The sequence below is a fragment of the Salarias fasciatus genome, chromosome 19 (assembly GCF_902148845.1).
Source record: "Salarias fasciatus chromosome 19, fSalaFa1.1, whole genome shotgun sequence".
Taxonomy (NCBI): domain Eukaryota; kingdom Metazoa; phylum Chordata; class Actinopteri; order Blenniiformes; family Blenniidae; genus Salarias; species Salarias fasciatus.
In genome coordinates, this window is record NC_043763.1 from 12,583,173 (window position 1) to 12,597,433 (window position 14,261).

Here is a 14,261-nt window from a genome sequence, read left to right on the forward strand (position 1 = left end):
AACAAAACCACACGAACTGAAAACAAAACAACACCTTTATTTTAAACATTTAAAATCTTATAAAACAGTACACAGTAAATAAACTACCAAAGCATCTTTAGTGTTCATGATCACAAAGCCACAAGCTTTTCGATATAATACTGGAAATATTATTCTCTAAACTAGTATTGCAGGAGTGTGCGGTTGTGCGACGTTAACACGCTATGTCTGCCTGACATAATACTGTCACTTTGCGTCGTTCACACAACAGCACGATGAACCGAGAACACTGCGGGGCTACAGCATCGCAAAACATTCACAGGCGGGAGAGGAACCCCAGAGCTGATACATGGCCTGGGCTGATTATGTAGCGTTTGGTTTGTCTAGTAAATAACATTTCAAAAGGATAATAACAGTAATGTGTATAAATCTATCACGCTGCCAAGAGCGTCTTTAATATCTATGTCTAGATGAAATCATACACTGTGACAGCCACCTTCACCTGCCAGTTTTAAATTCACATGAAAATAGCTGCTTCTGGAAAAACACCACCTTGATTATGGGGCAAAAGCTGAAGCCCAAAAGTCCCGTTACTATTATTCTTGAAGTGACCTGGCAGTACAGGCGAACTCACAGACTCTGCATAACTAATAGGGACAAATCTCCATGCAAGATTATAGAAAATTCTACCGTCTCAAGGCAGCTTGAGACTCGTCTTTGTCTTTTTCTCCTCAGCCTAAAAGCACTTGGCTAGAAATCTTACAACCAGCAACCGAGGATTTTTAATGATTCATGAAATGAAAAAAAAAAAAAAAACAACAACAACAACAGGGATTTCAGTGATGATACCATTTCACAGGCATAGGCTCATGAGGCACTGAACTCTCTCGTTAAGCTGCCAGTGTAGATACTGGGATTATTATTAAAAAAATAAAGGGAAAATGGCACCAAACAGTCTAATCTCTTGAAAGCAGTGCAGGTAGGATGGCAGTGAATACGCAATGTAGGAAAAGAGTCAGAAATTGGTCACTGTTGAGTATATATTGTTTTCAGTAGCACCAGGAGAGACAGTTTGTGTGTGTGTGTGAGTGTGTGTGTGTGTGTGTGTCAGAGAGTCTGCACTATGACAGGGTACAGTAGTGACATGTGCTCGGCTCCTCTGATGGGCAGCTTGTGCGTGGTGTAGTAGTGGATGACCTCGGGGATGGTGGAGAAGGGGGGGCTGTTTTCTCCCAGGACGTACCGGCCGTCAGCCAACTGAGTGAACTTCATGTGCATGAAGCCTTTGCAGCTCCTGTCAGAGAGGGAGGGGCAACATCCGGCCAGATCAGAGATGGGAGCGTTTGGACATGACGATTAAAAAAAAAAAAGAAAAGTAGTTTTCAAAACACCTTTTTTTAAGATGAAGCTTGAAATATTTTTTTGATTTAACAAAAACCAACGGTCAAACAATCCTGTCATTCAGTGGATGTCTACGTGTTAGCAGGACTATCAGCTGGCTCCAGTCTGTCCAGCGTCTCATCCGTCTTCAGCATATTTCCAAATAGAAAAGCAGGAAAACGGCAGCAAAAAATAGAACAGCTGGGCGGGGGCAGAGACAATATAAAAGACAATGCACAATTAAAAGCCACCTTAAGGCTCAGATCAGAGGAGGCTCTCGCGTCGCCCACAGGACACAGCAAGACCCAAATGACGGGAAAACTGGATCAGTTAATTTTGGAAACAGCGCAGTGTGGAGAATCAGGAAACGATTCTCCTCCGAGAAATATAAAAAAATGACGTTTCAAATGAAAACATCATGAAGAAGGTGAGATCTTTGGTTCTCTCCTGAGATGTGCAGCAACAGGAAGAATAATACTTGTCACCATGATGGACCAAGCCAAGGTTACACAACACAGTCACAGTAATTCAAGCTTGATTGACACAAACTTGGGTGATATGTAGTACAGCTGGAGTGACGGTATAAGCAGCAGTGTTGTGATCGATCACAAAGCATCCTGAAAAAACATACTGATTATACAAAAGGGAGGATTTCAAAGTCACTGGCAATCCTGTACAAATCAAGAGATGTGTTGAATTACAGGGCTCCATCCTTATTCGTCTATACGTTTTATTGTAAAGAGCTGTGGGGATCAACCTTCACATCAATCATAAAAACAATAAATAAACGAGCAATACGACTCAAACTAAATAAATTATTATGCTCAAACAAATCCACTGTTTGCCAAATCATGTGTTTTGAACCTAATGACTTGTTTTATTACAAAATAATGACAAATCATTATCTGCACAAACTGTCAATTCCAGGTTCCGTTCAGAAGTTGTTGTTTTTTTTATAAGAGAAAGTCAGTATGACCGGTGTGGTGTTTCTCGGTTTGTTCTGCCCAAAGCTAACACAGCTGTTTGAAGGGAGATGTGTTTCTTTCACTGGAGTTAAACTATGGATTAATGTGACCATTGATTTCAAACTGTGCAATTCATTTTTGTTTTTCAAAAAGCTGCTTGTAAATCTAGTTTTGTGAGTGACGATCATGAACAATTTATTTATTCTTCTTTCTTTCTGTGTGGTAGCCTGTATGTTTAGATAGAAGGAATGGTTAGGGATTAATAGAAGCTTTCTGCTTCGATTAATTAATTATTCAATCAGTCTGACATATTCAAACAAATGACTTTGTAAATATTGACGATGTTTTGTTTCACATTTATGTAATTCACAGAAAAAAAATTAATTAATTCGGTCTCTACCTGAGGGAGAGTGAGAAGTCGTTTCGGCTGGTCTGGCTGTTCCTCACCAAGTAGGAGCTCTCTTTGCACAGAGTCAGGAGAGTCTCTGCCTCCGAGCGGCTCAGCGCTCCGTGGTACCACCTGGAGGTCGGCGGGAAGAAACAGAGCAACATGAGACTCTGTACAGAACACTCACACAGTTAAAAATTCCTCATTATGAACATCTGACTACTCCTTTGTCCAATCTCTCTGTATGGGTTTTTGTGACTGAAAAAAGTTTCAATTTCAGGCGAAACAAAGAATCATGAGAAAAAGACTGGCGCTTCAATTCTGCCCTACAAACATCTACTTACACTTGATTCTCCAGAGGCAGAAATGGATCCACTCTCTCGCCCAGCAGCGGAGGAGTGTCGCCAGCCAGCCGCAGCGTGGTTGGCTCCGATGGTGCAGGCATCGCACCGGTCTTGGTTAGTCTGGTCTGTTCGGTCTGAACACGGGAGCGTTCTCTTTCCGCCCCTTCAAACTGAACTGTGGCCACACAGGGAGGAAAACAGGTTTGCTTTACCAAACACCAAAAGAAATTGCTCCAAAAAAAAAAAAAAAAAAAAAAAAAAAAAAAAAAAAGTCTCTTTACCTGCAAGAGCTTTGGAGATATCGTCTTTCTTCCACTCCCAGGGCTGGTCGTACTCATCAGCCGGCCTCTCGTCGTCCTGAGGCAGCCGGCTCTCCCTGCTGTCTATCAGGCCCAGTCCAGCGTCAGCCTTCGGGGTTTGGTGTTGTGCAGGTGCAGCGGCCCGATGGTGGTGACGACTCCTCTCCTCGTACGGGTTGTCATACAGCTGGCCGCCATCTCCACCCACAGACTTGTTTGACATCATGCTGTTTTGCAGTTCTGCACAGGAGACATTCGGAGTAAAATCAATTCTGGCACAGAAAGAATAAATGTCTTGGATAAAGGAGAAACTTGTTCCAGTCCAACAGATCTGATTAGTGTAAAACATATTGTGTGAAATCTGCTCAGGCACAAAATCTGAACCATCTGTCATCAGGACCTGGGTAGATCTGTAAGAGTCTATTTATTATTTATGAACCTGAAATAATCCGCTGAGCCTCGAAAGGCTCCATATAACTGCAGCAGTCAGTCGGTGCAGATTTAGGCTCCCAGTTTGGCCTGCTTCTTGGGTCTGGACGAGCATCAAACGGATCAGAATAGTCGGTGTCGGTGTCTGACGCTGCTGGAGCAGAAGGAACCACCTGGGAAGAAAAGACAGAGACAAAACACATTTTACAAAATATATCAAAAAGAGAAAATGGAGACAGTTAAAAACAAAAATTAAAGGTCATTTAAAAAAAAAAAAAAGTGCAGAGGGATACCCACACAAAAAACTGAAGAGAAAACAATACTTACCGGCTCTTCTTGAACTGTCACGGGACTCAGAGGGACTTTACAGCGACCAAACTCCTGAGAGTCCACTTTGATTAGTCTGTGTTTTGGAGACACGACTTTCACCTGATGACAACACAAGTGAGCAAACTACGGTCAGTTTTGACTGAAACACGACAAAGATTTCCAGTTTCCAGATCCCAGCAATATTAAGTTGGAAAAAGAGATATGGATGATGACAGGCGTACAAAAACATGCACGTCGTACCTCGACACCATTTGGCAGTACGGAACCAAACGCAGGGAAAGAAGGAAGGCTCACTGTGGCACTGCAGGAGCTGAATCCTCCATTCTGGTGCTCCTTATCAGAGTGCTGGTAAGGGTCCTCAAAGTCCAGCTCCTTCTGCGCTCTGTAGGCCCTCAAAATCTCACTCTCAGTATAATCTGGCCTCGGGGGCTGAGGAGGATCACGCCTGCTGCCAAAGTTTAAGTAGTCCTTCAGCCACTTTGCCATGGATCTGAGGAGGGAGCAGTAAACAGATTGAGCAGTCCTTTTAGTGAAGTGCTCAAAGTCTATTAAATCTGTTTTCAACTGTTCTGTAAAGCAAATATCTGGCTGGCCAATCAAATTACAGGAATTGATGGCTTTCACGCAGACACATTGTCAGGATGACCAAATAAAGGAATGGTGGGAATATCACTGTAAAAACATATGCTACAGCTTACGGTGGTCCTGTTCGAGGCCAAGCTGCATTCAGATGATGGCTGACTGCTGACACTGCCAAGTTTAGAGCTCGGTTGTTCTTTTAATAGCTACAGCCTGAAAGAAAATATCTTTACCTTGTGTTTCTTACCACATAAGCTTGGGATTATCCTCACACAACAGATTTTTACAAAAATGATATACAATAACAGCTATAATTTTACTTGCTGACAGACGAGAAAGTAAGAAAAAGTGGTCACTCAGACTGGAAAGTGCTGCGCAATCTGATGAATCAGGATTTCTGCTGCAATACTTGAATGATGAGAGTCAGAAATTTGTATAAACAGCATGGGAGCATGGCTACATCTTCAAAAATTTGGGCTACCATTTTAAAATTCTCATTTTTAAGCATTTCTTCATAACCTTGTTTGAATGTATTATCCTTTTTCCTTCTAAAGCATTTGAATTGTTTTGAGTCCGAGTGGTGTTGGTTAGGTGCAAACTTGGGTCTGTATTCCATATTTTTATTGTTACCAATACTATTAGCAAATTACCATGTTTTGCATTATAACTAGGAAATCACTTCAGTTGTGCTGAACCTGTCTCCATTGTTCTCTGGTCATTGTCTCTTTAAGTGATGTAAGATGAACCTGAGAGGTTTAAAATACACGCATGGGGAAAATAATATCATGGGATCTGTAAAATCTTATCTCCAAATGCGGGAAACAAACATTTAGGTCACAAATACGAAGTTTTACCTCCTTTATTCGCCTCTGGGAGAAAAAAAGAGTTTAATATTCAACAGGTCCTGAAGATTACCTAATATTTCCCCCCTCATTGGTATAATCCTGCAACCTCCTCCTTCAACAGAAAGCCTGGATTTGGCTGCCACAAAAGCTTATTTTAATTATCCTGATGAGAAACTCAGGAGCAAATTAACAATAGCCAGTTAGCATCTGGGGTTAAGATAAAGGCTTCCCAACATTAAATTGTTAATAACAGCAGCAGTAAGGTTTCTTAATTGTATAGTAGCACCAAATTAGAGATTTAACACATCGTTATGTATTTTAATTTCTAAAAACTCAGCAGTCACTTGTTCTGCATGTATGTGTGCGTGGGCTAACTAAGTTAGCTGGAAACAAGCTAACCTCGAAGAGCTCTAACGTTACTCCTTCCAGCTCACCCTCGTTTCTTTGCATAGCCCGCTCCAGCTACGTCTTTCTGGTTACCATCCGCCGCTTCCTATTAACGCCGTCCAGCTCGGGAGAAAACATAAACAATCACATCGGCATTGGGGAAATGTTGACTGTGAGCCAAGCGGGTCAGTCTGCTAATGTTAGCCGGAGCGGAGCACGGCGCCTTAAAGGGGAGGTGCTCCCGGAGCGGAGCGGAGCAGACAGTCTGCCCTCCGTACGGTGCCTTAAAGGGGAGGTTCATCCGGAGCCGCGCTGCGCTGTCTCCCGGAGCGGTTTCCAAGTATGCCGACAGTAAAGCTGCAGACGGAGAGTGAGTGAGCGTGTGGTAAATCCTTTTGTCTCTCATGCAGCTCTGCAGTCTGGGCAACAAGGTCATCCAGCTTCTGTGCGCAGCTCGCCACTCGATGAAAAAACAGAAAAACAATACATTTTGAGGTGATTTCAATACGAGTCAACATAAAGTAGTGATTGATTTTCAAAAAAGAGAACACTACCTCATAATTTTCATATTTGTGAGGCTTCTCCGATCATTGTTCTGATACATTAAACTGAATAATAGAGATTTGAAATTGCCATGATCTTTTCTCTGCTCTGATGCAAAGTAAAATCATAGTCGGGATCAGTGGCATTAGCGTTACCACTCATACATGGAAGACACTGACAATAGACAAAATGCTTCCAACACAAATTGCAAATTCATTTACTGTACAACATGTGATTTGAGGTCAATTTCAAAAGCTTACATTACTCAATTCAGGGTTCTACAATGTGGTGCCAACTTGACCGAACTCAAAAAACACAGCCTGGACCGGCACCACTTCACATTTTTAAAGCTTGTCATCTCAATGACAACAGCACCAAAACACACCCTATGCTGGTATAATGGGCTTACATTGTGCTGTTTTGGGTTAGTTTTAAGTTTGCTACCCTCAGTTTGACTTCTAGATCCAAGGTTGTTACGTATGGAAATAATGCAAAAAAAAAATGACATGAAATCTCTCCTGCAAATATAGACAATAACTCCACCAAATATCCACATTAGTTTGGAACAAACATGCTAATATTGTCATTGTTCTGATCTAAATTTATTCTCATCTTTCAGGGGATACTAAAATGTATTTGCCATCACAAAAAGCCAACCAAATAGAGTTGAATTCTTTATTAAACACTTAAAATTTGTAAGTTATATTTCCACACAAGATCACATTTTTAATAAAAATCCTCAATAAAAGCTGTTTTTCACTGGTTCAGTGTCTTTATTGGATTTGGAGAGATGACAGTAAAATCTTTGTAATAACTGTCCACCAACACACACACAGCCCACAAAGTGGTTTATACAACACTAAGTCTCGTACTGCATCAGTTTTCCTTTCTGCATCACTGTTTTCCATTGTCTGTGTGTCAGTCAGTCAAATCGTCTTCTTATTCACTGTCATTGCTGTCACTGTCTGAATACGCCCCCAGCAGGCTGAGAGACGATGACCCATTTTGAGTGGCGGCGGGTTTAGAAGTATTCACGGCCGTCGATGCCGTCGAGCCTGTAAAACAAAATGCAGAAATGAAAGACGAACATTAAAGAGCAGGAATACAAAAGCATGGATGTACGCTCAGGAATAAAATCATTCACCTGATGAACAGACTACAATCACCTCATTTTCAGACTCTGTGAGATGATAGATGTATTTGATGTGTGTGTGTATTTGGTGTGTTACCTGTCGGTGAGGTCCTGGCAGCAGGTGCCACCGCTGCAGTGGGTTTGCTGACCGGCACGGCTGGTTTCTTACGCACGACCAGCGAACCGAGCGACCCCCTGCCGCCCAGCGTCCCAACACTCCTCTCCCAGCTCTCCACCTTCGCCCTCTTCACACCCCCAGCTGAGGCCACCTGGTGGAAACACAACATGTGCCAATGCACGTTAAGGCCTGGAACATCAGTGTTAATGGAACAGACCCCAGCATGTTCATCATAAAGCTTACAGGTTGAATATAAAGCAGACATTAGCTGCAGATTTCAAAGCAGGTGAGGACATTCACATGCTCTGACTCAACAGCATTTATAGAAGTATTTGAAAGTAATTTGGCACCGTTATGATCTGGCTCTGAATACCTGTGCCTCCAGTGGTTTTTCATCCGTGAGAATATCTGTTGGCTTGTCCGTGCTCGACTTCTTTAGCTGCGCGCTGCTGCTTTCCTCTTCATGCTCCGAATCAGAGTCGGAGTCCCGTAGTCTTTTTATAAGGACGCGTTCTAACATCTCCCTGTAGAGAGAGCCATGGCTGTGAGCATTTCTTCTTTTCCCCAGCAATTCATGCACAGAGAACGCACAACAAATGCAAGCAGATACAGGCTGAGAGCCAACAATTACATACTTGTTTTTACAGTCAGTGAGTACATTTCCACTGGATTCAAGTATCTCAATTATGAAGATGTTCACACTGAGCTACGGGCTCTAAGGAAGTCCACAGACCGATGTGACTAGAACAATATAGAAGTTGCAAGGTTTGATGAAGTTGGTGATTTTAAAAGTAATCTTTACTTTGAGTAAAGCTAATTTATTTCACACAATGAGCAAGTCAGTTGAACTGGAAGATCTGTAACTGGTGAAAGTGTTCTAAGTGTTGTAAAAACTGAATAGTTGCAACGTATCGATTTGTCTGATAACAAAAAAAGAAAAAAAATTGTTCCTTTACTGCTACAGAACTGAGCGCATTCGTGGCCGATTTTGTTGGCATTTCTGTGCCATGACTTCTTTGAGGTTGTGTCTGCGCTGTGAGTTGCCTGTTAGCATCAACTAGAACAAGATGAAGTCATGCCCATAAAGAAGACTCCAGTCTGTTTCAAAGCCCTCAGGGTTGATTCCAGTGAAGCAGGCAAGATTTGTTTTAATCTTCATTCGAAGAGAATCTTCCCGACTCACTTTGTTTCACGCTCATCCTCTTCTTTTTCTCTTTCCCTCTCTCTCTTCTCCAGCTCTCTGTACTGGTCAATCATTCCTTCAAAGTCCACCTGAGCCTGTCTCTGGTTCAGCTCCTTCAGCTCTTGAAGGTTCTCCAGCACCTCCATCTCCAACTTAGAATCCTTTGTGCGGTTCTCAAGCACCTGATTGAAGATTGTAAAACCTTAAGTCAGTAATTCAAATGAATAATAGATAAAAAAAAAAAAAAAAGAAGAAGAAGAAGAAGAAGAAGAAGACTGAAAGACAGACCTTCATGGGGTTGTTCAGTTCCTCATCATCCCTTTCCTGTTGGATTCTCTTCTCCTCCTCTTCAATAAGTTTCTCTGCCTGGAAGTTTCGTGTTGCGCCGTGCTCCATAGCATAATCGGTGTTCTCTGGGTCAGTCTATAATCCCAATGGAACATACACATTCACATGAAAAATGACACTCGCAGAAAATCTGGTGGATAAAATCTTGCAATAATTACAGCAAACCACCTCACCTTGAATGTAATCTCGGCAAGACACCGAGTACATTTGATGTAGAACCGGAATATTGGCAGTCCCATGTACAGCTCATTCTGAACCGTCTCTTTGCGTGCATTAAACTTCTTTCCCTTGTAGATGTACTCACCACATGTTTTACACCTGCAAAGATGGTAAAAAGAAAAGCTCATGATAGTGCGGCAGTAGGATTCACTCAAACAACACATAGGCCTAATTTTAAAATAAGTATAGTTAATATGCAGGACAACTTCTAATATAATTAATCTAAAATTAACAATGTACAGTTCAAGATTATCTTTGGGCAATGTTGAAAATTGATCTTCTGATTTAAAGTGATGCCTCTGATTTGAACAGCAAATCATGTGACTGACAAAGCTCAGAGCCTAAGCAAAATGTCAAAACTAGCCTCAGCAATTTAAACAACTTGAAAAATATCACAATTCTGTTTCAAATTTAGGTTGAGAAAACCTTTACATAAAAGCCCCTCATCCATATGAGATATAGGGATGATATCCATCTTTAAGCGCGTGTGTCACAGGGTTACCAGACAACGGACTGATTTCAGAGACAAAGGTTTGACAGTGACCAATGATCTGGTATGGAGGTCATAATGCAAACCAATCACACTGAATAAAAATTCCTGAAACTGGAGCACATAGCACAGATGTCCTTGATCCCAAGACAGGCTTCTGATCACGTTTTAATTAAAGCAATAAGTTGCCCTGCCCCTTTTCTAAATCGACACATCAGCCATATCTGAATGGGCCATTTTCACAGCTCCACTACTTCCTGAAGTTAACTGTGCACATTCATTTCCTGTCTTGCATTATTGGCCAAAATGATTAATCCAGGTGTGTCTTGTTGCAACAGTCTAAACCAGACACACCTGGATTAATCAGTTTGGCCAATAATGCAAGACAGGAAATGAATGTGCACAGTTATTTTCAGGAAGTAGTGAAGCTGTGAAAATACCCCATTAAACTAAATGCTGTCACGACTGCTCCACATACAGGTCCGTCCTTCTGTACTGATTGAGTCTAAACGCTTTATGACACCAAAAGTATGTCAATAATAGAAGAGCAGACGCATCAACATAAAAACTGTAGTTACACATTTGTTGACAGACATACTTACCTCATGTTGAATGGAGCCATCAATCGGACCACATACTGTCGATCTTTGGGGAGTTTGAGTTTGGGGATTTTCGACGGATCGAAGTCTGGAGGGTAGTATTTCTGTACAGAGCACAAACATTTACGTTAGTCACGGGACGAAAAGGTTTCATTTTTACCAGTAAAGCTGACAGAGCCACATGAAACGCCGTCATCCCATCGACACAAACGTAAATAAACGTAGTAACAATCCACAGAGCTATCGGCTAACACTAGCCTCCTTCCTCACTTTAGCAGCTCCGCTGCTGAAAATGACACCAAACTGAAATTCATACTTGGAGTTCATATACTTACGTTCAGTACTTTTCTTTCAGACATTGTTGTGTTTGCTGAAAACCTGACAAAAACACGGAATGTCAGAAGAGCCTAGCTGCAAACTAACTCACAACACTGTTGCAGCCGAGCGGCTTAACTTCCTCCTTTTGAGCCAAGTTACGTCCTTGGATTCGAGGTGCTGCCCCCTGGTGGAGGGAGTCTATAACTACACGCCTAATGAAATGAGGATTCATTAAAATAAGTCACCAAAATCACTAAAATAAGTCATAATCAGTCAGATTAGGTTCTTGCAAATAATGTCAGGTAAAAAATACACTATTTGAAAATGGAACCATACCACAAAAGAAAATCAATTACCCCTAGAGGTTTCAAACGTTCATTGGAGATACTTGTTTCCCCAGAAAGACACAAAAATCAAATACACAAACAATAGCAAAAGAAAAATATAAATGGAAATGGCTAAAAACTATATAACTATCAAATATAATGCTCTGAAATATACTCAATTTGGCAAGAAAGAGGCACGCAGAACCCCATAAGACACAATAAGTCATACAATCACCACAAACAGCCAGAAATCAATTCTGGTGCACAAAACATATATATAAAATGAGGAAAAAAGAAGCATAGCAAACTAAAATAGATACATATTTATTAAAAGTCCATATAATTATTAAAAAAAAGAAAAATATTTGTCAATAAAAGGCAAAGTGAACACAGAGAAAAAGAAAAAACAACAACAACAACAACAACAACAAAAATTGGGAATGAAGAGACACAGAAAGACCAAAGACCTGAAAAACAACAGAGATGAGTCATAAAATGGCCCTAATTTAAAACAGGACCCAGAAACAAAACAAGACACGACAGGCATGAAGTCACTGCAAATAAATTCAAAATGACATGATCAAACAACCAAGTAACAAATAACATAAATGACTACAAAGAAGCCAATGATGACAAACAGATTAGAGAAGGAAAGAAAGACACCACATAGTAATACGAAAATGCCACAAGAGACAAAAAAAACCACTTAAAAGAAATTACAAAGTCGACCACTCAGTGCAGTGGCTCCAGAGCTATGTACTACAGTATGCACTTTAAAATTCAGAATATTTTTGCATCTGTGTGTGTGACTGATGCAATATTGTGTCTTAGGAACAAATACACCAAAACAGATGAAACACGTTTTCATCAGATCAACTCCAATCTACATGAGTCTGAATTGTAATCAACCATTGTCCTCATCCTGCTGTCCGTTTTCCAGCATGCTGGATGAATTGGCCTCTCATGGGTAATGGGATCTGTCATTGACGTGGGGCTAGGAGTGTAAACGAAGGCCCGTCTGCCTCACACATGTGCACACAATGGCTTTGAGGGGATAAAAGAGGTGGAATGGGTTGAGGTTATTTCTACAAAAGGAAATTGGATCTTGATTACAGATTGGTGTCAGTGTGGGTTAACCTGAGGTCTGATTTACGCTTTATTAAACAGTGAAGGAATCGAGAGATTAACACACACACAAAAAAAGCTTTAGTGGGAAAAGATGTGTTTGTTCTTACTAATCAAATGTTGATTGAAATTGAAGTTAAGTTGCACTGATTTTTTTTCAATATATGCAACACTGTAATCAGGTTGATAAGACAGGAACAGATTTTCAGTGTTGTGGTCACAGTTTGATTCTGACACATCAACATGACTCACCCATGACTCACATATAAGTTGAACAAGTTGAGGAGGGCACTGTGCACACAGAAAGCCCCAATAGAAACCCATGTGGTGTCTATTTAATCAATACATCTGAAACCCACTGGAATTAAAAGTGTGTGAGAAGTTGGATTTAGAGCCGGCTTTCAAGACACTGGAAAAACACATTAAATGAAAAGTAAATCCACCCTTAACCACCTGTTTAAGTGTCTTCCTGTTAAAGATACAAAGGTGATGAGCAGTGCCACTCATGTCAAGGCCTCCATGAATATTTCAGCGGCGGCTGATGTCATGGCACCTGCAAAGCACCTATATAAGAGAGCATCTTTGGATGAAATTATTCCAGTCCTCTGTGCACCTTTAAGCTCTCATCTGTTTCCTCTCCCGCTGAAGAGAAGGATCCCTCCTGCTTGTGTTTCAGCACCATGGTCAGTGCGAAGACGCTCCTCCTAGCAGTCACTTGCTGCTGTGCCTACCTGAGGCTGGCTCTGGCAGAGGACTCCTCTCTGGAGACGCGCTCGCTGGATTTCCCCATTAAAACCCAACAAGAAAAAGACCTGGTAAGAAATCTTATTAGAAATGGTCATTTTCATAATGTTTCTTGCTTTAGGCCACATTCCCATTCAGCCAGAATTTTATGAGTTGTTCCAGTGGCCTGACATGTTTATTAGGAAACTTTAATCTAATTGATTTGTTGATTCATTACATTGCTTCAATCCTACTCATTTACAAATACTAGCATGACTGTTAAAAAATAACCCAATGAAAGTACAAAAGACTTTGTATTAGCTATTTTTTGACTGCACTCAGTTGCCTTTTCTGATTGATTCATATAAAATATCTCTTCTAATAACCTCTTCCTGTCTTGTCCTTGCTCGAGAGTTAAACAGGCATAAAGAAATGCTGATCGATTGATCAAGTGATTGTTTCAATCTATATTAATAGCTCCCATCTTATCTTTTTAGATTGATGCTCTGCAAGAGGTTTTGGAAAAGCTGAGAAGCAAAGAGATGCCTTTAGAGAAGAAGCTCGGCTGGTTACCTTCAGTAAGTAACATACATCTCTTGATTTGATTTGATTTGATCTTTAAAACACCATAAAAAATGTGGTTGAATTTCAAAACCAGCAAGAGGACTTATAGAAGCACAAGTGAGATTTCAGAAGTTTTCCAATAATTCTGCTTTGGACTGATGTTCAGGCATGTATATGACTTTCCAGTGATGTCTCCCTGTATTTCATTTCAGTGTGACGCAGGGGAGCCGTGCGCCGTGCGTAAAGGAGCGCGCATTGGAACGCTGTGTAGCTGTCCACGAGGGACGGCCTGTAACTTCTATGTTCTGAAATGTTTGTGAAGGACGAATTAAGACAAATAAAGACGTGAGAAACGGCAGAGATGTCTGTTGATTAGTGGTGGAAACATGGTGAATGTGAGATATGCCAGGGAGGCCTGCCACTGTTTATTCATTCAATTCATCTGTGATTCTGTAATGTATAAAATGTCATTATGTTTTTTTAAATAAACTTTGACTGTTCTTAATGTCCTAAAAAGGACAAATGAGTATGAGATTGTTTTTTTGTCATCATATCTCAATATATTGTGCCTGTTTTCTGGAAAATCCAGAGTAGAATTTGTTTTAATATATTTGTAAGACTAAATAAGGTCAATAAATCACCTTTTGA

At 40.9% G+C, this 14,261-nt stretch overlaps 3 protein-coding genes across 4 annotated transcripts; 1 reads left to right on the plus strand and 2 right to left on the minus strand.

The window, feature by feature from the left end:
• Nucleotides 1-17: 17 nt before the first annotated feature.
• On the minus strand, nucleotides 18-6,149 carry LOC115406612 (SH2 domain-containing adapter protein F-like). 2 transcript variants are annotated; one of them, XM_030116745.1, is made up of 8 exons: nucleotides 5,973-6,149; nucleotides 4,409-4,604; nucleotides 4,112-4,213; nucleotides 3,795-3,957; nucleotides 3,338-3,595; nucleotides 3,057-3,231; nucleotides 2,725-2,844; nucleotides 18-1,273 (listed from the first exon to the last, which is right to left on the minus strand). In XM_030116745.1, exons 2-8 carry the CDS (start codon nucleotides 4,598-4,600, stop codon nucleotides 1,087-1,089), a joined length of 1,197 nt encoding a protein of 398 aa, XP_029972605.1. In that variant the 5' UTR covers nucleotides 4,601-4,604; nucleotides 5,973-6,149; the 3' UTR covers nucleotides 18-1,086. The 2 variants fall into 2 exon arrangements, with proteins under 2 accessions (XP_029972605.1, XP_029972604.1); XM_030116744.1 differs by having other exon boundaries at nucleotides 4,355-4,604.
• Nucleotides 6,150-7,121: 972 nt separating this feature from the next.
• On the minus strand, nucleotides 7,122-11,015 carry yju2 (YJU2 splicing factor homolog). The gene is made up of 8 exons (XM_030116965.1): nucleotides 10,893-11,015; nucleotides 10,561-10,661; nucleotides 9,423-9,567; nucleotides 9,190-9,324; nucleotides 8,902-9,083; nucleotides 8,092-8,242; nucleotides 7,698-7,869; nucleotides 7,122-7,523 (listed from the first exon to the last, which is right to left on the minus strand). Exons 1-8 carry the CDS (start codon nucleotides 10,914-10,916, stop codon nucleotides 7,408-7,410), a joined length of 1,026 nt encoding a protein of 341 aa, XP_029972825.1. The 5' UTR covers nucleotides 10,917-11,015; the 3' UTR covers nucleotides 7,122-7,407.
• Nucleotides 11,016-12,942: 1,927 nt separating this feature from the next.
• Nucleotides 12,943-13,997, plus strand: LOC115406874 (cocaine- and amphetamine-regulated transcript protein). The gene is made up of 3 exons (XM_030117131.1): nucleotides 12,943-13,141; nucleotides 13,547-13,627; nucleotides 13,826-13,997. Exons 1-3 carry the CDS (start codon nucleotides 13,007-13,009, stop codon nucleotides 13,931-13,933), a joined length of 324 nt encoding a protein of 107 aa, XP_029972991.1. The 5' UTR covers nucleotides 12,943-13,006; the 3' UTR covers nucleotides 13,934-13,997.
• Nucleotides 13,998-14,261: the final 264 nt, after the last annotated feature.